Raw genomic sequence first — 22,612 nt, forward strand, 5'->3', positions numbered from 1 at the left:
GTTTGTTGTGTCATTAATATTAAAAAAAAATACATTTGCATTAATCTGCGGATTTTATGACATGCGGTTTTTGGTTTACCCCCCACCCCCCAACCTCTTGTACTCAAACAGCTGCGGTGGAGGCATGTGTTTTGCACGGGTTGAAACGTCGAGCGGCTGGTTTTCTTCGAAGCAACAAAATAGCCGCCCTGTTCATGAAGGTGGGCAAGAGCTTTCCCCCGGCCGAGGAGCTGTGCAAGAAGGCCCAGGCACTGGAGCAGATTATAGAAACTAAGTGAGCGAATAACACGTAGCGGACAGCAGACAACGATTCCCTGTGGCTTCCGGGCACGTCTTTATTTCTGTGCGACTTTGTGATGTCGACTTGCAGACGAAGCCAAAGTTTGCAAAGCCAGGACAGTCTGCGGCGAATGCCTCGTCTTCCCAGCCTCACTCCAAAGGCCATGAAGAACCTCTGGATTCGGACAGCTCTTTTCGAGAAGGTGCTGGACAAGATTGTGCTCTTCCTGGTGGAAAACAGCAGGTACTTTACACAGTGTAAAATGTCATGCCTCCGGATTGTGCAGGAAGGCTCTCTGTGTCCTATCTGTCTCCTATCTGACGCATTTATCTGTCTTCCAGTAAATATTATGAGAAAGAGGCTGTTCTAATGGACCCTGTAGATGGACCCATCCTTGCTTCTCTGCTGGGTAATTTGCGACTTTATTCGCAAGCTTTTACTGGTGTTTTCTAACAAACATGTATTTGGTTCCTTCATTCATCAAAGTGCGGGATATTAGTGGTCTTAGCGGCGAAATTCAGACTAAAAGCTTTCCTGTGGTGTTAATTGCACCTCCACTGAAGCCGAAATGTGTTTCTGTGAATCGCAGCAAGGAGCTTAATTTCACATGGAATCAGACTGATGCTTAGTAGCCAATGATATTGATAAAGAATCGGATGAATTCTAATAGAGGAGATGGATGAAAAAAAATTGCCTTTCAACATAACCAGGATAAAAACGCCCTGTGGTGGAGAACTGCATTGACATTGTCACGAGTTGTCCTGCCACGACTCTCGCTTCTTCTTGTGCACTGAAGCAAGCAAACACAGGATCGCTCTGTAAACACGCTGGATGATCGTCTGGCCCGCACTGAAATGGAAACCTCGCCGTTTGTAATGGTCGATGCAAATGATAGAATCCAATCATGTAGGGTCAGTGAGAGGGGAGGTATTCCTTGCCGCATGAAACTGGCCACCGTTTCCCAAAAAAGGCTACGATGTCAGCGAGGATGTGGCAGCAGGGTGTGAAAATGACTTCTGTCAACTTTCTGAACAAAAGAAAAAGTGTGCCTCTTACACAAAATCATCTTCATGCATGAAACCGCACCATCTCATGCTGCAAGGAATAGCTCATTATCATGCCTCATCAGCTGCCAAGAGCAAAAACGGAGAGAAACTCATGGGATGGAGCCCATCCTTCCCTGAACTAAATCCTGTTGAGAACCTTTGGAGCATCCCCAGGCAAAAAGATCTGTGAGGGAGGAGGCAGTAGCAAAAGATCTATAAGGGTGGGCGGAGGTTCACATCCAAGCGGCAGCTCTGGGAATCTATTGTGACATCCTACAAAGAAATTCAAGCGGAAAAAGGCAAAAACTCACAAGTTCAATGGATGCAAGAATTGTGAATCTGTAGGTGGCACGCTGTCAAAATAAGCACTCCGATGTTATACCGGTTATCTAACTCCATCTGTTAAGACGTTTTCAATAGGCTTTGATGCTGATGCTGCAACTCCAACAGATGACTATTTTCACTTCTTTCCAACATATAAAATATTTTGAAACCTTATTGCGCGCTACAACTCGGGACAGGGCATTTTAGGTTTTCGTTCAAAAAAAAAAAATACTATCATTTGAAGCTTTGTTCAAAATCATTCAAATTACATCCTATCAAATGATTATGGTTTATATTAAATTCTATAACTTCAATTATGATGACTGTCATTTGCTAGTTCGGAAAATCTGAAGAAAAAAAAACATCATTCGCATGATAATTTGCAATGCAGTGTATTGTCATTCAATGTTTATAGCGCATTATATTTGATTATGCAGGTAAAGCTAATAAAAATTGCTTGTGATGTGTTTGAGCATGTACATGATTTTACAGCTGATGTAAATATCCCCCCCCCCCCTGATAGTGGGACCTTGTGCTTTGGAGTATACGAAGATGAAGACGGCCGACCACTTCTGGACCGATCCCTCGGCTGACGAGTTGGTGCAAAGGCATCGTATCCACAGTGGTTACTGCAAGCAGGACTCACCCACCAAGAGGCCTGCATTGTGTGTAAGTAAAGGAGTTGGGGGCAACTTGTGCGAATGTATCAGGATTCAAATGAATCTTTGAAAGTCGGTATGTGCCAACACAAAACATTACAATAAACATTTACACTTGACGTTGTGTGTATTTTTTTAAGCACTGCCACTCTTTTGAATTTATTACATTTCAGATCCAGAAGCGTCACTCCAGCAGCAGCATGGACGAGCGCCCCTCACCCTCGCCATCGGCGCGCGACTACGTGGAGTCACTGCATCAAAACAACAGGGCCACGCTTCTGTTTGGCAAAAACAATGTGCTCGTTCAGCCGGTAAGTGTTGAATGAAGAAACTCAATCGATGAACAACACAAGCCAAGTCGGGTTCTCATAATATTGGAAAGACTTTTATTAACCTGCACAGCTCTACATAAGTGCAAACTACAACCACAAAAAAATACAAATAACAATGTTAGTCATTCGGTTGTTATTACTTATCTAGAAAAATTATTTGAACACGGAGCAATGTTTTCTTTCATTTCATGAATGCTTGAACCAACACATCAGATGTGGACAAAGTATAGCCTGCTCTGTTGCTGGGGTTTTTTTTCTTTTTTTTTTTTTTTAAATAAACCCACCCCATCTGTCCAATTTGTAAATCAAATGTCGTTCTTGAGCAGAAAGGTTTGCCTACCCCTGCTACACCGACTATGCTTTTAAGTCAAACATAACAAAGGAAGTCCTTCGTGTCTGTTCCATTTTGCCTGGGATGAAACCGTCTGTCCTCATGGCTTGTTGCAGAGGGACGACATGGAGGCTATCCCGGGTTATCTCTCCCTTCATCAGACGGCCGACCTCATGACACTCAAGTGGACACCCAATCAACTTATGAACGGCTCTGTTGGCGATTTGGACTATGAACGAAGGTGATGATGTGATGGTGTGTCTTTGTGGGCGAAATAACTGGAGCATGCAAGATTATGCTGCTTTTAGCAAAACACTTAAACACGCCTTTGTTTCTGAATGATACAATGTGCGCGTGCGTATGTCTTTGCATTTGTGTGTGTGTTTGCTTATGTGTGCGTGCGTGTGCATTGTGTGTGCAATTGTGTCTCACAGACTGTGTATGTACAGCTCATCTAATTAGGCTTATTGTCAGCAGACAGGCAGCCTGCAGGTGGTTTATTGACTCAGACACTGTCAGACCAACCAGTAATGTAATATTCCTCTGTTAGTGTGTGCGTGTGCGCGTGTATATGTGTGTATATGTGTGTGTATGTGTGTGTGCGTGTGTGTGTGTGTGTGTGTGTGTGTGCGCACCTGTGTCACAGTGTGCTTCCTTTTCGTAAGAAGGTTTGATGATTGCCTCTTGCTTATCTCTTTGCACAAGCTTGACAATTATTTCATTTGGGGGAAAAATGTTTTGTTTCCACTGAACGATTTGTAGTGTGTACTGGGACTATGCCATGACAATCCCTCTTGAAGAGATCGTGTACTTGCACTGTCATCAACAAGGTAGGCCCATGCAATAAACATTTTCCACTGCAGTTCCCTTTTTTTTTAAGCTGGCAATGAAGTGCAGTGATGAAAACATTTTTCCTGCAGTCGACAGCGGAGGCACAGTGGTGCTGGTCAGTCAGGATGGCATCCAAAGGCCTCCACTTCGCTTCCCTAAAGGAGGTCACCTGCTTCAGTTCCTCTCCTGCCTGGAAAACGGTCTGCTTCCGCACGGTCAGCTGGATCCTCCTCTCTGGTCTCAGAGGGGAAAGGTCAGCACCTTAGGTCGTCCCTCCCGATGCACTCAAATGTTAGTGTTAGCTATTGTTACGGAGGAACAATTCTCGTGCTAATCCCCTTTTTTTAAATCTGATCAATAAACCAATAATAGATGAGCCGAGCAGCTGAAGATGACTCTTTGGCTTTATGTCCTCACTGCATGCACCAGCACACATGATGAGGTTCACTTTGTTTTATTACGTGCAGCGCGAGCAAACGGAAGAATAGAAATCACCCACGCTTGTTCCAAGACTCTGAATGAGCACGCCCATGCAAGACGCTCGACATCTTAAATTCACATTAATTCATCATTTCTTCTTCTGCCTTTTGTAAACGTTGCCAAAGAGGTTTTATCCGCTTAGGTTTGTCCATATTTCTTTTTTTTGGAAGGGTTGTGGGGGGCAAAGATTTAGAATCATTTAACATAATTCAATGAAATAATTCAAATTTTTGAATTCAATTAAATTTTAATTAATTAATTACAGCTAGGCTGCCCGGTAGTCCAGTGGTTAGCACGTCGGCTTCACAGTGCAGAGGTACCGGGTTCGATTCCAGCTCCGGCCTCCCTGTGTGGAGTTTGCATGTTCTCCACGGGCCTGCATGGGTTTTCTCCGGGTGCTCCGGTTTCCTCCCACATTCCAAAAACATGCGTGACAGGCTGATTGAACACTCTAAATTGTCCCTAGGTGTGAGTGTGAGTGCGAATGGTTGTTCGTTTCTGTGTGCCCTGCGATTGGCTGGCAACCGATTCAGGGTGTCCCCCGCCTACTGCCCGAAGACAGCTGGGATAGGCTCCAGTATCCCCCGCGACCCTAGTGAGGATCAAGCGGCTCGGAAGATGAATGAATGAATGAATAATTACAGCTAACAAACAAACTGACAGCAAAAATACAGAGACTAGGTGGAGGTAATTGAAAACGTCATTGAACCCATGAAGAGAACCCATGAAGGTCTGAAAGAAGCATGCAAAATATTCTTTTCTTTTTTTTCTCTTTTAAATCAAATTTTCCACAAAAAAAAAAAAGATGTTAAATAACCAAACAAGCTTCGGTAGAAAAAAACATGTCTGACAGCAAAATCTTAAAAGTGCCATTTAACAAGGTTTATTTCTTATGTCTGTCAAGTTCAAGTGTCAGACAGGTAGTAGGTTTTAATGCTTATGTAAGCTCGAAGTACATTTTCTTCCCTCAGATCGAAAGGAAGTTCTCGATGTTGTCGAAACATCCCTATTGCACACAAGTGTCAAAGTCAAGGCCCGGGGGCCAGATCTGGCCTGCCACATCATTTTATGTGGCCCGCGAAATCAAGTGAAGCATATCAAGTTCGATGATGCGTGCTAAAGTCTGAACTAAAAATTTCAAATTGTCATGTGTAATCCACAATAAGTCATTATTCTTGACTTCAGATTTTGAAACTAGTTATCCATCAATTTGGTGTGTGCTGTGTTTGTAATATGTGGAGGGGATTAAACATGTATGTGGTTTCCCCAAATTCATAACGGCCCTCCAAGGGAAACCATAACTACAATGTGGCCTGCGACAAAAATGAGCTCCGCACCCCTGCTATAGCAGTTAGATAGCAATTATTGATTTCTCCGATGACAAACATGTAAGCTTCAGTTTGTTCTCTCACATTACTCGTTAGTTATTCGTTTTATGTGATCATTTTCCGGTTGCAGGGGAAGGTGTTCCCGAAGCTGAAAAAGAGGGTTCCTCAGGGATCCGGATCTACAGACTCTGTCTCAGATAAGGAGGAGGAAGAGGCCACAGACTATGTCTTCCGTATCCTCTTTCCAAATAGCCTCTCAGACTTTGGTGAGACATGTCCTTTACAAGGCATTCTTTTTTTGTTGTTGTTGTTTTTCTTGTGTTGTTGTTTGTTTTTTTGGTGTTTTGCTCACCTTTGTAGCACACTATACTGTTACACTGTGTCTGTAGTGTTATTTACTGTATGAATTGCTTTTGTAACTTTATAATTGAGTGAGATAGTCAGTCGCAACTTCACTATCACTATATTCAGGTGATTCATGTTGTTAAGGATTTGTTGTATTGATACATCTTTGGTCATATGTTAACTCTCTAGCTGGCTACAAATGTGGAAGGATTTTATTTTCAATTTATGTCATTGTTTATGAAAGAGATTTTGGCTGCCTCCTTTTAAATCAAGGTTGACCTCAAGAGATCCTCATTCTGAGAATGCAGCTGCTGTCCATCCTGGACTTGTGTGGCCGTCTTCAGTTTGATCTGATTTCATTTCCACCATCTAATATCCTCCTGACCTCCCTTGTGCCTCTGGTCATGCTCATTGATGTGTCCCAAGAATAAACCCCCCACCGACTCCATCCTATTGCCTTGTCACACCTTCTTTCATGCGTTACGACAACATAGCCTTCAATTAACCGGAGGACTGACAGGTGATGGATTGATTATAGGCGCCTTACCAAGAAAGGCTTTTGCTTACGTGGTTACGATGTTGGATGTTTTCAGTCTTTAAAACCGTGTTCCCGATCATTTGTTATTTTGTTTTATGTATGGTCCAACTGTGCAAACAATGGACTTTTTTAAGCTCATTGTGCATTCCTTCCGAGATGAAATTATTTGCTCATCTAACCGCTAATGCCCATTCGCAGGAAGCAATTACATGTTGACAGTGACAGTAATGATGCGCGTGCGTGCGTATGTGCCTTCTGCAGTGACTCCACCAGATTTGATGGACCAGAGCTCTGCGATGTGGCATCCTACTCTCAGGAAGTCTTCGTGCTCGTCCTGCTCCCAGGGCAGCCTCTCTGATGGCTCCACACCCAAAGGCTGCAACCAAGAGAGGTGAGAGAGAGAGAAATAATCACATCAGGGCTTCAAATAAGCTCTTACTTTGTGTAAAGCAATTAAGCTCTGCCGAGGCGCAGTCACCGGCTGGCAGCATCTGTCCATGCGGAGACGACAGCGGGATGTTACAATAGAGGGAAACGTGTGACATTTTCCTCAGTGACATGAGAATGTGCGGGGACAATGAGAACAAGCAAAGTAGATAAAATGGTAATTGGAACTAAGTCAGGGCATGTGGTGGGTGTTTTCTACATGACAGCTTGAGTTAGATGAAAAGCTTCATTATCCTCCGCTGGATGCGTTGATCCCCCCGTCAAGTCAAGCGCATGTATAAAAATGTAACATTAAGGTTTGTGTAAACATGACCGGAGTTGTGACCTGGTTCTTGTTTCTCTTCAGGACTCCTCTGAAGCTGCTATGTGACAACATGAAGTATCAGATCATCTCCAGGGCATTTTATGGCTGTATGTGAATGTTTCATTTCATACTCTTCACCTTTCCACTGTAATTGTGCGCCTCAAAAATGGATGTTGACGCCAACAAAAGGTCCATAGTTTCTCCGTATCTTGGGACTTTTGTAAGGGAATAATGGAAGAAGGGCATGTGGTCTGTCGGGGTCGGTGGGAGTACTTACGGCAAGCAACGATGAAACAACGGAAAAAGGTTACGCAATCTAATCTGTCTCAATTGTCTTCAAATTATGGGCACATCGGGATAAGAAGAAAGAAAGTTTAAGGCGATGCGGCCATCATGTCGAGAGCTTCACTGTACAAGTCTAAGGAGGGATGAGCTGGATCAGATTTCGTTGAGGTTCAAAAATGTTATTTGACCAAAAGCGTTTTTAGCAGCCTGAGTGAACATGTTTTTTTTCCTTCAAAATGTGTCTTTTCCCTTTATGGAGATATGGCCATGACATTCCATAATCACAATGCTAGTAGAATGTTTTGAGATGAAATAGTGAAATGAAGGCATTTTCACTCTTGGATTATCAGGATGCACTACAGCAGACATTGAACAGGTCCACCTCGCCCATCCTCAGTACAATTTTGGCATATAAGGCACATCATTATTGCAAAAGTCATTTAAAAAAATAAATGCATTCATTATTTTCGTTTATGAGAGAAAAAAATGTTCAACAATCTTGTCCTTGCATCATGGATGCAGTTAGTATGTAGCAAGTTCCTCATAATTCTAATACTGTATCAAACATGTGTCATCTGTCAGGGTGAATTATCAGCTAATTCTATTTGAAGCTAAAAATGTATCTCAAAAATTTATTTGCAAGATGAAACATTTTTGTTGTGCTGTGAATCATCTGAATAAGGATGGACAAAAGTCATCTGCGGGGACATTTCATTATCTGAGGAAGAGGACGTTTTAAAACACCGCTATTAAAGCTGTAACACTCTGCACCTCATCCATGGCTCAATAAAAGTCTAGGAGAGAGAATATTTTCTCATACGCAATATTGGAATGGTATAATAATGCTTCGGCGCGCACACAGTATCCCCTGGCTTTCAAGCATTGACATCTTAATTTTAATCAACAGGAACATCCATAGAAGGTTTGAATATTGTGCCGTCTCATCAACCAGGGTTGGCATACTGCCGTCACCTGTCCACTGTACGCACTCACCTCTCGGCTCTCGTCAATCACACCATCGTGTCGCCCGACTTGCCTTGCGACGCGTGCAAAGGACTCACTGCAGATGTGTGGCAGATGTTCCTCCAGGACTGTAACGTAAGCATTCCTCACAAATTTCTCATTAAGCACGTCTTCCTATGCACACACACACACACACACACACACAAATGCATGTCCCCTTACAGCCTCCCTCCTTTTCTCTCTCGCTTGCCACTCAGCCGTCTCACCCATTCTCATTCTCTGCTAATTATGTTGCTGACATCATTAGTCTCGCAGCCGTGTGCATGAAGCGTCGCAAATGGCTCTGTCAGTATAACTGTCCACGTAGGGATTGTGCATCAGCATTGTGAATCTTCCAAGCGTGGTGCTGGCTGATGAAATTAACATGCTAAACATAATCTTAAATTTATTTTTCCCATTGTGAGGCAATTACATCTCGCCCCAATTAAGAATGAAGAGAACAAACCTATAAACTCTCGCATCTATCATTTTCTGACTAGTGCACATTTTTGTGAAAGTAAAAAGATGTTTGCTTTTGTACATAAAAGTGACAACAAATGTTTTCGTTTTCAGACCTACAAGGAACAAGAGCTTCTTCGTATGGTCTATTTCGGCGGCGTGGACCCGTCTTTGCGGAAGGAAGTGTGGCCATTTCTTTTGGGGCATTACCGGTTTGGAATGTCTGAAACAGAAAGGAAGGAGGTGAGACGTTTTTCACAATGAAGGCTTTTTCCACCCCCTAGAATTTTTTTTCCCATGCTGACCTTTCATTTCTGACTGCAGGTGGATGAGCAGGTGCGCCTGTGCTACCAGCAAACCATGCGCGAATGGCTCGGCTGTGAGGAAATTGTTCGGCAGCGGGAGAAGGAGCAGCACGCTGCAGCTTTAGCCAAGTGCTCTTCAGGGGCGAGCATGGATAGTACCAGTTCAAAGATGGTCCATCATGACTCAACCGTCAGCAATGAGGTGATGCAAAGCTACAAGCACGGAAACTTCATTTGCCGAGTGTGCATTTTTGTCCACATTCCCAAAAATATGCATGTGAGATTCACTGATGCTAATGAGAGTGCAAACACAAGACAACACAATACATTACCATACAATACAATTACCATGTTTTTACATGTTTACATTAGATGGGACAAAACTAATCACTCACAAATTATATAATACAGGAGCCTGCATAAAGACGCACAGCAAACAATTAGACACTATAGAGTACGTAAGCATTCTGGGACTCTACAATTTAGCATCCCCCTCTGGGAGAGTGACGTCATGTACTCTATGTGGCATGTCACATGTCACGTAAAAAATAACAATGGAGGAGAGATATTTGCATGAACCCTTTAATGCCTGACCCATCAAGGAATAGCCAGAAAAAATCTGATTTTTGGGAACTGAGATGTTCATTAACCCTTATAATAAAATCCACAAAAATATTTTTGCCATATTATTTTGTTTTACATATTTGTTGGATCACATTTGTAAGCATTATGTAGATTACATCAAAAACTGAAAATTTGGGGGGAATCATATACTGCAGCACCAAAGTTAATACAGATGATTTCATGTACTATAAAGAATGAGTTACATAATGAAATGGCATGTATCAAATATGATACGAATGGCATTATGGGGTAAACAGTGTAGATTATAAATGTTAAGTTTTGCCATGACACTGTTAACAGTTCAATATGTCAGGCCAAAGCAGTCTCCCTTAACAAAATGTTTTTTTTAAATGAAGTCCAAATGACTATTTTATTTTTTTTAAACAAGTAGCCCATTTTTGTTAAGTGAACTCCATCAAGACTCTTTTTTTAATAAAAAAATAATTGGTTATGATAATTGTGGGTTTTTTTTAAGTTGCCTTATGTCAAGCGGGATTGTCGGCAACTGTTGAATGTAACTAATTAGTAACTTGTAATCTGACTAGGTTAATTTTCAAATAAAGTTACTTTTTTTAAGGTAACTGTGGCGATTCAAGCAGGAATCACTTTTGATATTTCATGCAATGACATCTTGGCCTGATTGTCCTTAACCTCCCAGTCCCGGTCCTCCCAGAGTTCAGACAGGCAGAGTCTGGCTCGTCTGCAGAGTGACTCCAGCACCAGCACACAGGTATCACACTCAGCGCGTTACACCAGCAACACGTGAAAATCTTCGACTCTACTTGAGGTCACCATTTAACAAGATACAGCGAGAACGTTGCATGATGTTTTAAAGCGAACCCCCTTTACTCTCTTCCTGCTAGTTGTCCACATCGTCCCATCCCTCCCCCCGGAGTAGTCTGCTTCCTCTTGGGCTTTGTTCTTTCAGGTTTTTGAGTCTGTAGAGGAGGTGGAGCAGATCGAGACGGAATCCAAGAGTGAAGAAGCCAAGCAGGTGTCGAAGCTGAACAACGGGGCAGTCCACAACGGCCCAAGCTCTCCCGACTCGGGGCATCCCTCTTCCCGCAACTTCTCGGTTACCTCCGGCCTGTCGGACGGCTCGCTCAGCACAGAGGACGGCGCTGCACCAGAGGCTGCTCCGAAAGCTTCGGCCAAACCTCCTCAGGATGCTGGTCTGACAGAGCAGGACAAGCGTGAGAAACCCAATGCGACCAAGACTGAAGTACTAGATGTAGTGGAAGAGTCCAACAAGTCACAGCATCCTAGAGTAGAGGAGGCTCAGCGTGGAGGTGGTTCCTCAGTCGAGAGTGAAGGAAGAGAAGTGCCTGACAAAGACAGTATGTTCACACCAGGAACATGTACAGAATCCCGAGATTATACTGATCAAAGACTGAAAAATAAAGATGTGGCAAAAACTGCAGGAGAGCGTCAGACTGAATGTTTTAAAGTGGAAGACCAATCCAAGCAAGGTGAGACATCACAAGGGGCGAGAAGAGAAACTGGCACCATAGATCCGAGGACACCTGACGTTGACAAGAAACTGTCTTTATCTGCAGACGCGAGGGTGTCGAGAGCAAGAGAAGCCTACTGTGCCTCTCAGAAGGCAGAAGCTCAGGTCCTCACTGAGTCTGACGAGTCTCCCTCAGCCTTAGAGATGGAGGAGATTCCCAAAGCCAATGTTTCCATGGTGCCCTGGAGCAGAAAGGCTCGCTGCGAGCCCTTGTCTTCCTCTGAGGACTCGGCGCCTTACACGGATCTCAGACCCGAGGGTGGGCAGGAAAAGCCTAGTCCGGAAGGCACTGAATCCATATTGTCTGAGGAGCCGGAGATGGAGAGCCTTTACCCTCACTTTGAGTCTCCGGATGGCTGCGCAGACACCGCGGAAGCCAACTCGCAACAGTCTGCTGGGGGCGGCTTCTCCGTATGTATTGCTCTTTTCGAAGACTCATAGTCTCGACTCCAAACTCTATCGATTAACCGGTGAGTTCATGCATGTGTTGATTGTTCTGTGTTTTCAGCAAGAGCTTTTAGACTTGTACACGTTGAATTTGCACCGCATTGAAAAGGACGTACAGCGCTGTGACAGGAACTACTGGTACTTCACTCCCGCCAACCTGGAAAAGCTCCGTAACATCATGTGCAGGTACAACAGTGACAGATCTCTTAATGCTGAAAATAGGGCAAAATTGACAATTCTGATTTGTCTTGGATTTTATGGCTCTCTTGTACATCCAACACACTTGCAACTGCTGTCTCGCTGGAGCCATCTGCTATGTATTTGTATATAATGTAGAATATTAGCTAACACTTCAATTTAGAGGATGAAACAAACCAACAAGAGGTTTGTTTGCCGACAGTGCGCTTTATAATCTACATATGGATCAATATTCTGATTTCTTGGCCGTAGTATTTTAAATGTTCTGTAAAGTGCTTTGATACAGCGGTTGTGAAAGCTGTATACAAATAAAGCTGTGTTGTATTGTATTCTCTTTAGCATATCTCCATCTAGTGGATGCAGAACGCAACCGCAGCCACTATTGTAGCTTCTATTCTATGCGCCTTTTAATGCGGAGCATCCTATATATGATCACAGTTTTAAAATAGGCCATTCATTGAAGGTGTGCCTTTCTTCCAAAGCGCCTCATAGTACGGAAGTTTCGGTACTCTGCACTAGTGAAAAAGTGGTGGCTAGTCACAGCTGCTATTTATTAAGTACAGTCTATGCAGTATATGCTATGTATCTATGTTTGTATTTTTCAGTGTGAAAGGTAAGTCCAATGCAGCTGGCAATGATGAAGCCTTTTCTTATACAACAGCATTTTGAAACAGTCATCCATGCCCTCATCATGGATAACTGCAATGCTTCTTACTTTAGAGTCAGACTGCCCTCTCTCAAACTTTGCCAACTTACTCAGAATGCCGCTGCTTGATTTTTAACAGGAACACATAAGAGGGAGCTCAGAATTCATCTTCTGGGCTTCCTCCAGTGGCTGCCTGTGCACTTAAGAGTTCAATGTGATGGAGGGTCGGAACAACAATACCAGGAATTTACTGGCATGGAGTTTTTTCCATTGCCGGTCCCAAATTACAAAACAGCCTTCGGCACGCACTCTCACCATCCATTTTTCATCCCCCCCCCCATCCCACTTTAAACCATTGTTTTATTCCTTGGCTTTCAACACATCTTGAGACTGCCCTTGTTTTAGTGCAATATTAAGTTTTGAATTGTTTGAAGTCAACAATCTGTGTGGCCGATAAAAGCAATGGAATGATGTTTTGATCCTTTTCTGTGTATTTGTGTATTTGCAGCTACATCTGGAGGCACCTTGACATTGGATATGTTCAGGGTATGTGTGACCTGTTGGCTCCACTTCTCGTCATTCTGGATGATGGTGAGTCACGACGCTCCGTCGCCTCTTCTATTTCCTCGTCCGCTTTGCGGCTGTGGCATTTTTTTCATCTTTTGCTGTCTCAGAGGCCATGGCCTTTAGCTGTTTCACGGAACTCATGAAGAGGATGAATCAAAACTTTCCACATGGAGGGGCGATGGACACGCACTTTGCCAACATGCGCTCTCTGATCCAAGTAAGGCAGCATCAGCCACGTTTTCATACAAGCCAATACAAGTTGGAGCAGTTGCGCATGAAATTCTTCTGTTCAGCTTCACAGCCATACTGGAACTAACCTTTTCTTCAGCAATGATTATTTTTCCTTGAAAATCTGTTTTGATCGCTGCTTTACTTTACTGTAGATCCTGGATTCAGAGCTGTTTGAGCTGATGCACCAAAACGGAGACTACACTCACTTCTACTTCTGCTACCGCTGGTTCCTCTTAGACTTCAAGCGAGGTACACACGACAGAGTTTGTACCAACTAGTGGACTGAGAGATGTCTGTAAGCCATCTTTGGGTTTTAACACATCTTTTTAGCCTGATGTACAAACGGAGATTTTGACTTTGTATCTGGAGAATTGTGTTGCTGAGGAAAGGCAGCTTTCAGTGGAAAAAGAGATATCAATCCTTACAGGCATTAATTTTGTCTACTTTGTACTTATTTGGTTTCATCCAAGCCCTTTGTGCTTTCCCTTGCAGAGCTGGTCTACGATGATGTTTTTGCAGCGTGGGAAACCATCTGGGCGGCCAAGTTTGCCTCCTCGAGTCATTTTGTCCTCTTCATCGCCTTGGCGCTGGTGGAGATCTACAGGGACATCATCCTGGAAAACAACATGGACTTCACTGAAATTATAAAATTTTTTAACGGTAAAACACAAGTCTTTATGGTTGCTTACTAGATTTGGCCATTATACAGTATTGCAGTTCTTTGTCTTCAAGAAACCTTGATGGGGTTTTTTCTTGTTTTTTCCCAGTATGTGTAATGTCATTATCCACCTCTCCGATAACTTTTATACTGAGCTTATAGCCCTATACACTTCACAATTGATTGTGTTAGAAAAGATTTTCATCCAAGTATTAAAAATGAGGGCAGCCCGATGGGCGAGTGGTTAGCACATTGACCTCACAGTGTAGAGGTACCGGGTTCGATTCCAGCTCCGGCCTCCCTGTGTGGAGTTTGCATGTTCTTCCCCTGCGTGGGTTTTCTCCGGGTACTCCGGTTTCCTCCCACATTTCAAAAACCTGCGTGGCAGGCTGATTGGACACTCTGACTTGTTCCTAGGTGTGAGTGTGTGTGTGTGGATGTCTGTGTGTGCCCTGCGATTGGCTGGCAACCGGTTCAGGGTGTCCCCCGCCTACTGCCCGAAGACGGCTGGGATAGCCTCCAGCACACCCCGCGACCCTTGTGAGGATGGATGGAAGTAGGACGGCGATATTGTCCTGGCAATTTTAAATTCTTATGTCATCATTTGGCCTTTTCCACTTTCCTAAGAAGCTTTCCAAATACTCCACACTGACCTTAATTAACAATCATCTGCACCTCAATTTTTGGCAATGTTTACAATTATGTCAGTTGTAGTTTTGCACTGAAAATGAAGATGTTCTGTGTGAAATGGCAAACTTTTTCCAAATCGGTAAATGCCATGTTGTGTAAAACTTCGTGAAGCTGAATGTTTTCATGGTCACTTCAATCTCTTCGTGATAGATTTTGCTGGTGATTAAAAGCAAGAAAGCTCTGCTTTTATCAGCCACCTACATTTAATGTTGCAACCAGTAGTTGAAATACTTTAATGTATCTTTCTGGCGGAGTAAATTCTAATTTGAATAATCATGGCTCGAGGAAGTCGCCTGCAATTGACTGCTGACCCATACAGGGTATAGTCCGCCTTTCATCGACAGCCAGCTAAAATACCCCCCCCCCACCACCACCACCAACACACACACACACACGCACACACAGCGGTGTAGAAAATAGAAATATTAATGAACCTGTTCTTGTCTTTCAGAGATGGCTGAGCATCACAACATCAAGCAGATTTTGACCTTGGCAAGAGATCTGGTGTACAAGGTGCAGATGCTGATAGAGAACAAATGACAGTGATGTGTGTCTTCTTTTCCCTTCCAATCAAGTGTAAACATTTGTAGCAGCATCACACACACACACACACACACACACACACATACATTATACTGTACTACAAAATGCCTTTACTATCATTGGTTGCAGCCTTGATCGAGCCTCAATGACGGTATGCTCCTCTACGTTCTTTGTGCAGTAAGCAGGTCAATGATGAGATTATGCTTTGTAGAGTAACTGTCAGTATCTACAAATACATATATTGTGTTTTACGTCAAAACCTGAAGTGTCAATGTTAATCGGAGCAGACTTAATCTTACTGTAAGCTAGTTGCACATTTCAAAAAGAAAACGATGAGATAAATCCAAACTATTTTGAATGACTAGATATTTATTAAGTAGTAATTATGTTGCTTAAACTTGTTGAATAGCCAATGTTTACATGATTAGATTCCTTTTAAAATAGAAACTTCCCCACCTTCCCCTCTCATGTGAAGAAACGAATGAATGGTCGTTTTACAGATACAATTAAAATCTATTTAGAGCTGAGTACCACGTCAGTCATTTTATATTAACAGTGTTTCCAATGTCCTCAAGCTGCCTTCCTGCCAAATAGGATGTCCTTGTCATGTGTGAATTATTAATTCTGAGATAAGTATTTGTCAAATCATAGTCCGATGAATTTTAAGTATATATTCAGAAATTCTCATTTCACACCGTCAAACATGATCTTTTGGTGTTGCTTTTGTTCTGGGAACAGTTTTGTGTTTTGTTTATTGTACGAGTTGAATTTTTGTATGGTTCGTCAGTTTTGTTCTGTTGCAGAAATGACAACTTATGTCACAAAGGTTAAGTACAGACAACATAGTGATGTTTTTACGTGATCCAATGAGGTGCAAATTAAAGGCATGTTTCCATGCTTGTGATTTATTTTCAACGTTGCTTGCAAAAAATATCACGAAAAGCAGCTGTTCAAATGTATGGGGCATATTTAACCATTGATGATGACAAATACTATGTGTTTTTAACTTTTCAGTTGATACTCACAAGGATTTCCCAAATTTCAAGCTTCCTATTTATTGCCTCTGTTTATGAATGTGCTAAAAATGAATTGCATTAATGTTTCTTTGTGTATGCAAACTGATGTCAGTAAGCCTTCAATTTATTTGCCTTTTATTATTATTATTTATTCACTTGACTGGATCGTTTTGACTGGATTGTTGCTATTTTGGTAAAAGTTGTATTTTCATTTTGTGCCAAGTTCTACCTGTGTATTGTAAAACAAATTATATTCTGAGAGCTCATATATAATATATATTAAATGGTATATGTTATTGTAACATCAGAAGAGTCACAATTTTTTGACGCAAAAGAGTCACCAAAAGGTATATTATTTCTGGAGCTATTTGCATATTATAGAGATACAGTAATATTCCTGACCATTTTATGATAAACACATCTACAGGGGCCGACTGTGGTTCAGGCTTGGGACATAGATGATATTATTTGTCATTACGAATCATGTGACATGTAAATCTGTTTCAAATTTGCCCATGCAAAAACATTAAATGATGGGAGATGAGAAAAAGTCATCGCCCGAACAGGGACTTGAACCCTGGACCCTCAGATTAAAAGTCTGATGCTCTACCGACTGAGCTATCCGGGCTCTGATTCTGTTCGTTCCTAAGCCTAATATTTCACGCAAAATCGGGTAATGGTGTGATTTTAAAAGTGTTGTGGGACGTGAAGGATTAAAACTAATGTTTTTCCCAAATAAGGTCAAAGGAAACCGCCTTTGTGTGGGCTTTTGTTAGTTTTATAACTGGTGTAACTGGTTTTAAATGACACCTGGGTTAGTATGGCCGAAATCATCAACAGTATCCTCTATTGCCGAAAGTAATCATGTACTAAAAACGACATTTGGTAGCCTTACGACTGCATCAAGCATGTCTCATCGTATGCATAAAAACGACATTTGGTAGCCTTACGACTGCATCAAGCATGTCTCATCGTATGCATATTAGCGACAACATGGTGCTTAAATAATTGCCCAAAATAGAATCTAAAACCAGCTGCACTGGGTAGATAGACAATGGCGTTTTTTTCTTGGTAGACAATACTGTACAGTACTGTAAAGCTCAGGTAGGTGAACTATCTCGCGTCGTTGTCGTCTCTGTTAAAGCATTGCGCATGCGCTGAGCAGTTTTTGTGTCCAAAATGTTCCGTTGACAGGGTCATTTTTGGACTTAAGTTCGATGTCTCTGATCCGTTAGCCTAGTTAGAAGAGGGAAGGTCCTGTGTAGTTTTTTGTGACGCACTTAACGGTGAAGTCTGGTGCTTTTCAAAAAGACTTAACAACCCACATGTTCGATATTGTATAGCTAACAATGCTAAACATGCCGACGTTTTGCGTCTCTTTTGGGCGAACGTGCCACTGGGTTTCACGCAAAATTCATTTAGTTAAGTCATCGTCACATATCGGCTACTCTCTGTCAAATGTATACTTTGGAAGAGGTCGTTACTCTCACGTTAAAGGGACGCGTGGTTTCGGTTCTCAACCACACAACTCGAAGGTAAACCGAGGGGATCAACGAAGTCCAACACGAAACTGATCACCGGTAACAATGGGCTCTTGCGGTTTCTTGTTTGTGTTTGAAGGTGCCCGCAGCTGCAACTTGGGAGCCGATAACAGAGGACCAGTTGCCACCGGTATGACCTCTTGTGACCGTTGAAATGCTATAAACCAATAATAATAATAATACTGTTCACGAGTCTTTGTTTTACGATTGAGTGGCTTTCTCGTCCGTAAGTCGGAATGCGCCGTACTATCACCAAGAAAACTCTTCATTACAATGAATAATATCTCCATAGAAAAACACTAGGCTGGGCAAGTCGATTTGTGTGTCTCCATTCCTCTGAAAATGAGTAGAGAGGTGCATATGAATTATGGTGATGTGTATTTGTAGTCATTTAAAAAACTACTTCGGCGGGGGGCTGCAGAGACTTTGAGACTGATGTTAGAGTGTAGACATTCCGTTAACTACGTTCGAACAGTCATGTGACAGCACAAGTTCACTGATAAGAATATTTTTTGCTGTCCGATGTAATATGATGAAATCCAGTCAAATCTGATTCACCTGTCACATGATTGATTGATTTTTTTAATTAAATCAATTAATAACAGCCCCCTGGCCCCTTCAGGTGCTTCCACAATCTACATGAGAGCATACAAATTAAAGCATCACTGTTTTTGTTTTCAAGCCAACGCCAGTAACGGCCGAGCTGATGGACAAACTGGAGCGTCTGGCCTTAGTGGACTTCCGCACCAAAGAGGGACTGGCCTGTTTAGAGAAGTCCATCAGATTTGCAGCGCAGCTTCATGTTGTTGACACCTCAGGAGTTGAGCCGATGGATTCAGTTCTGGAGGACAGGTATGTTGCTCACGTGCGCTAAATGTAATTACATGGCCAGCAGCTCCATTTTTTTCCAAGTTTCAGTTTGTCTTCTTTGCACATCCAGGATTTTGCACTTGAGGGAGGACGCGGTGTTAGAAGGCAACCTTGCAGAAGAACTTCTGCAGCTCTCCAAAAACACAGTGGAGGAATATTACGTGGCACCACCAGGTAAGAGACACTTGCAACAAAACAAGCATTTTTCTTGCTTTTTTATTTTTTTTAAAGACTGTATTGCTGGAAAAGCAGAATCTTCCCCCTTTCACTCATACATTGTTCACTAAAAATGTATTTCTTTTACCATAGGAAATATTCCCTTACCAAAAAGGGAGGAGCGGACTGCCATGCTGAAACATTCTGAATTCTGAAGACTTGGAACTTGTTTTTCAGACTGAGGAATACTGTCATTAGCTTTGATGTATTTTCTCAGTACGTCGATGTATGAAATTGGTAACGGCTAATATGACAAGCTGCTTGTAATGCATGTCGTTGATTTTCAGTTTGTTGCAAAAATGGAAGTACTTTGTCGCTGCTTGATGAAGAAATGCAAAGAGTAGTTTGTTTGACCAATAGTGATGTCTTGTTTGCAGAGATGTGTTCCTCGAGCCGGTCCTCGATCGAGCCGGTCCTCGAGGCCAAGGACCGGCTCGAGGACCGAGGGGCGGTCCTTGGTCCTTGGCCTTGGCCTCGGATTGCCGGTCCTCGGACACAATGAGGGATTAGAGCCTCGAAACATTTGTATAAGGACCGCAAAAATCACGAACGAATCTAATAAATTCCATTCAAGGAATCCCATATTGGTGGTTTAACTCTGTCGCTTTAAGAGGGGCGGGTCTGCCACTGACAGTTAACAGTTAGCGCAACATATAAAGAGCGGCATCACAGTTTCAATCATGGTTTGTTGCGTTCGCGATCAGCAGTTTAAATTGTGTGTAAAGCCTTTCTGTAACAGTGGTGTCTTTTATTTAGTTATTTTTGCACAGTCGTCACGTTTGTGCGGTCGCACTGGAATGTTTGTTCGAACCAAGTAATTTGCGTTATAGTTGGAGTCATTAATGTCGGCACTTCACTTTCGGGTTTGGCCGTTAGGATTTGGAGTCCTTTTGCTCGATTCCAGTTATGTTTGCTGAATGCTTTTTCATGTTTGGAATAATGAATATTGATAATACATAGTTTAAAATCATGGTTGATTTAATTATGATTATTGTGAATTTGAAGGTATTAAATTCATTAATGTAGTATTAGTGGGAGTGGTAATAATAGTAGTACTCAGAGAATGTTTAGAGATCAGCCATCTCGTTACCTCTGCGTCCAGACGCATCATTTTCCCACCACAGTTCCAAACAATGTGCGTTTTTGGGACGCAAGGAAATTTCTCAGTCAAAACAGACAAACAAAAAAACTACGGCAAGCCTGAGGATTTCACAGTAACAATCGTTACCGGTAGCGTGTCGTTTCTGTGTTTTTCACGGTACCGAAAAATAGTTTAATTATTAAAGTCAGAGCACTTGAATTGACTGTGTGATCCACGCGATTTCACTGCGCCTGTATGTGTGTTTGTGATGTGGTGTGGTGTGTGAGTGTGTTTCTTCTAATTTACTTTCGTTTTGTTTTGTTTTCAGTGTTGGGGGGCACACAACAGATGACGTTATGTGCGCATGCGGGTTGTTATTTTAGTCCGCAAACTGAGGAATCACGCGGATGAAATTTTGAGATGGCGGCGAAAAAAACTCACCAAGGTCTACTAATTACGATATTTAAGAAATAGAATTACTATACATGGTCGTTTTTTTTTCCGGCAAAAAACGCCTTACTATAAATGGTCGTTTTTGGGGGGCTAAAAATGCCTTACTATACATGGTCGGGTTTTTTTTTTGGCTAAAAACGCCTTACTATAAATGGTCGTTGTTTTTTGTTAAAAAGCTTTACGATTCATGGTCGTTTTTTTTTTGTTAAAACGCCTTACTATTTATGTTCGTTTTATTCGGCTCAAAACGACTCATCGTTCACTTCAAAGAGCCGAAATCCTCAGGCCTGCTCCTGAATTATTTAGATTTTTGCAACATTTGTTTATAATCGTATGTATATGTTGTTGTTTGTGTTATTATCATATGCAATTGAATATGTAGACCATTTCAGAATTTGAAATTTGGACTCTCTCAATGCATAATGGGACTCATACTTTTCTGATCAGCGAGTCCCTGGGACTCGCTGCCAGTAAATTGTTTTTGATTATTATTATTAATTGAGAGATTACCGCTTTTTCTGCAGTCAGTGATTGACTTCTATGCAAAGTCAACTTGTCTTCCGTGCCATGTCATGCCTGTTGAGTGTTGATTTACTTCACATTAAGAAACTACTGCACTAAAACACTAATTCGTAAATGTATATCATATGCTTTTTTGTTTTTCTCTGTGTAAATAACACGTACCCTGACTGTTCTACTCTCTGAATAAAAACACTTCATTCAAGCGTTAGGGAGTGCAAGGGGTTATGATGGAGGGGTGTTGCAAATCATGAAGACCTACCAAGTGGTATGATAGCATTGTTTTATACATGTCCTCGGCTAGGCCTCAGCTTCAAAATCAGTCCTTGGTCCCTGGCCTTGGAGTCAAGCCCTTGGTCCTTGGTCCTTGGCCTCGGAAAATTTCTCAAGTCCTTGGCCTTGGCCTTGCCTCGGGTTGCCGGTCCTTGGACACACTGCTTGTTTGACATACAGTATTTATTCTGGTAAGGTACAAGACAATGGGGTGAATATGTTTGAAAACGACTGCACATTTTGTAACTATTCTATATTTTTCAAATTCAATAAATGTTTTCCTAAATATGTTGACACTGTGATTTTTGGTCATTAAATTAGGTAAAATAACCAATGGAGCTATGATATTTGATTTTCTTCACCCCGATATTTCTTATTCTTTTATCTCAATTGGTTGGTTTATTGTAAATATTCGGGGATCAACTAATATGTAAAAGCTGGCAGCCACAGGCTGTGTCCTTGGCGCTTTTGGAGGATGTAGTTCGCCAGACGAAGCCATCTGGCTCCCCTTGCGACTCTCTTCCCCCACGCTTCTTTCAGGAGGTTCTCCCGAGTGTTGGTGCATCGGTCTTGGATATCATCAACAGCAGCCTTTCTTCTGGTGTAGTTCCCCAACAGTTTAAACATGCTGTGGTCCAACCCTTGATCAAGAAACCTGGTCTTGATCCAGATGAGCTGTCAAGTTACAGACCCATTTCCAAACTGCCTTTCATTTCCAAAATTCTGGAAAAAGTGGTGCACATGCAGTTGAAACTTTTCTTGGATGAACATAACATCTTGGAGGTCTTCCAGTCAGGTTTCAAGACGATGCATAGCACGGAGTCAGCCCTGTTACGCGTTTCTAATGACATCCTCCTGGCAAATGACTCTGGAGACCACGTGTGTCTGGTTTTATTGGACTTAACTGCAGCATTTGATACAGTGGATCACAGTATTCTGCTGACTCGTTTGCAGCACTTGGTGGGCATTGGCGGGAGTGCTCTTGATTGGTTTAGGTCCTATCTAGCTGACAGGACCTTTTGTGTCAGCCTTGGCTGCTCTGAATCACGCACTGCTCCCCTGTCATGTGGTGTTCCACAGGGCTCAATTCTGGGGCCTCTGCTGTTCTCGCTGTATCTGCTCCCATTGGGTTCCATCTTAAGGAAACATGGTATTCCTTTCCACTGCTATGCAGATGACTGCCAGATCTATGTCCCACTGAGCAAGAAAGACACCTTCTCATTAAGGCCACTC

General features: G+C 42.4%; 2 protein-coding genes and 1 non-coding gene across 3 annotated transcripts in view; 2 read left to right on the forward strand and 1 right to left on the reverse strand.

Annotated features, from left to right (window-relative positions):
- sgsm1a (small G protein signaling modulator 1a) overlaps positions 1–16,736 on the forward strand; it is a 30,680-nt gene extending 13,944 nt beyond the window's left edge. Inside the window, exons 4-25 of the mRNA XM_052067762.1 lie at positions 112–274; positions 371–523; positions 622–689; positions 2,174–2,319; positions 2,483–2,620; positions 3,089–3,213; positions 3,735–3,802; positions 3,893–4,056; positions 5,742–5,877; positions 6,756–6,885; positions 7,288–7,352; positions 8,483–8,628; positions 9,106–9,234; positions 9,316–9,498; positions 10,579–10,650; positions 10,849–11,841; positions 11,939–12,063; positions 13,230–13,312; positions 13,396–13,505; positions 13,672–13,768; positions 14,012–14,179; positions 15,319–16,736. Coding sequence (XP_051923722.1) covers positions 112–274; positions 371–523; positions 622–689; positions 2,174–2,319; positions 2,483–2,620; positions 3,089–3,213; positions 3,735–3,802; positions 3,893–4,056; positions 5,742–5,877; positions 6,756–6,885; positions 7,288–7,352; positions 8,483–8,628; positions 9,106–9,234; positions 9,316–9,498; positions 10,579–10,650; positions 10,849–11,841; positions 11,939–12,063; positions 13,230–13,312; positions 13,396–13,505; positions 13,672–13,768; positions 14,012–14,179; positions 15,319–15,407 — 3,551 coding nt within the window. The 3' untranslated portion in view covers positions 15,408–16,736. The remainder of the gene's footprint in view (positions 1–111; positions 275–370; positions 524–621; positions 690–2,173; positions 2,320–2,482; positions 2,621–3,088; positions 3,214–3,734; positions 3,803–3,892; positions 4,057–5,741; positions 5,878–6,755; positions 6,886–7,287; positions 7,353–8,482; positions 8,629–9,105; positions 9,235–9,315; positions 9,499–10,578; positions 10,651–10,848; positions 11,842–11,938; positions 12,064–13,229; positions 13,313–13,395; positions 13,506–13,671; positions 13,769–14,011; positions 14,180–15,318) is intronic.
- Positions 16,737–16,981: 245 nt separating this feature from the next.
- On the reverse strand, positions 16,982–17,054 carry trnak-uuu (transfer RNA lysine (anticodon UUU)). Its single transcript has one exon. It is a non-coding gene; the product is annotated as a tRNA-Lys (tRNA).
- A 307-nt stretch (positions 17,055–17,361) lies between these two features.
- On the forward strand, positions 17,362–20,553 carry gatc (glutamyl-tRNA amidotransferase subunit C). Its single transcript, XM_052067795.1, has 5 exons — positions 17,362–17,961; positions 18,047–18,097; positions 18,650–18,819; positions 18,908–19,011; positions 19,147–20,553. Exons 1-5 carry the CDS (start codon positions 17,776–17,778, stop codon positions 19,206–19,208), a joined length of 573 nt encoding a protein of 190 aa, XP_051923755.1. The 5' UTR covers positions 17,362–17,775; the 3' UTR covers positions 19,209–20,553.
- The last annotated feature ends 2,059 nt before the right edge of the window (positions 20,554–22,612 follow it).

Source organism: Hippocampus zosterae, chromosome 6 (assembly GCF_025434085.1).
Source record: "Hippocampus zosterae strain Florida chromosome 6, ASM2543408v3, whole genome shotgun sequence".
Taxonomy (NCBI): Eukaryota; Metazoa; Chordata; class Actinopteri; order Syngnathiformes; family Syngnathidae; genus Hippocampus; species Hippocampus zosterae.

Coding starts and splice junctions, on each gene's coding strand:
- gatc (XM_052067795.1), top strand. CDS start 17,776: ATGCTAAACATGCCGACGTTTTGCGTCTCTTTTGGGCGAACGTGCCAC. Junction 18,098..18,649: donor CAGAGGACCAGTTGCCACCG/GTATGACCTCTT, acceptor TTTGTTTTCAAG/CCAACGCCAGTAACGGCCGA. Junction 18,820..18,907: donor GATTCAGTTCTGGAGGACAG/GTATGTTGCTCA, acceptor TTGCACATCCAG/GATTTTGCACTTGAGGGAGG.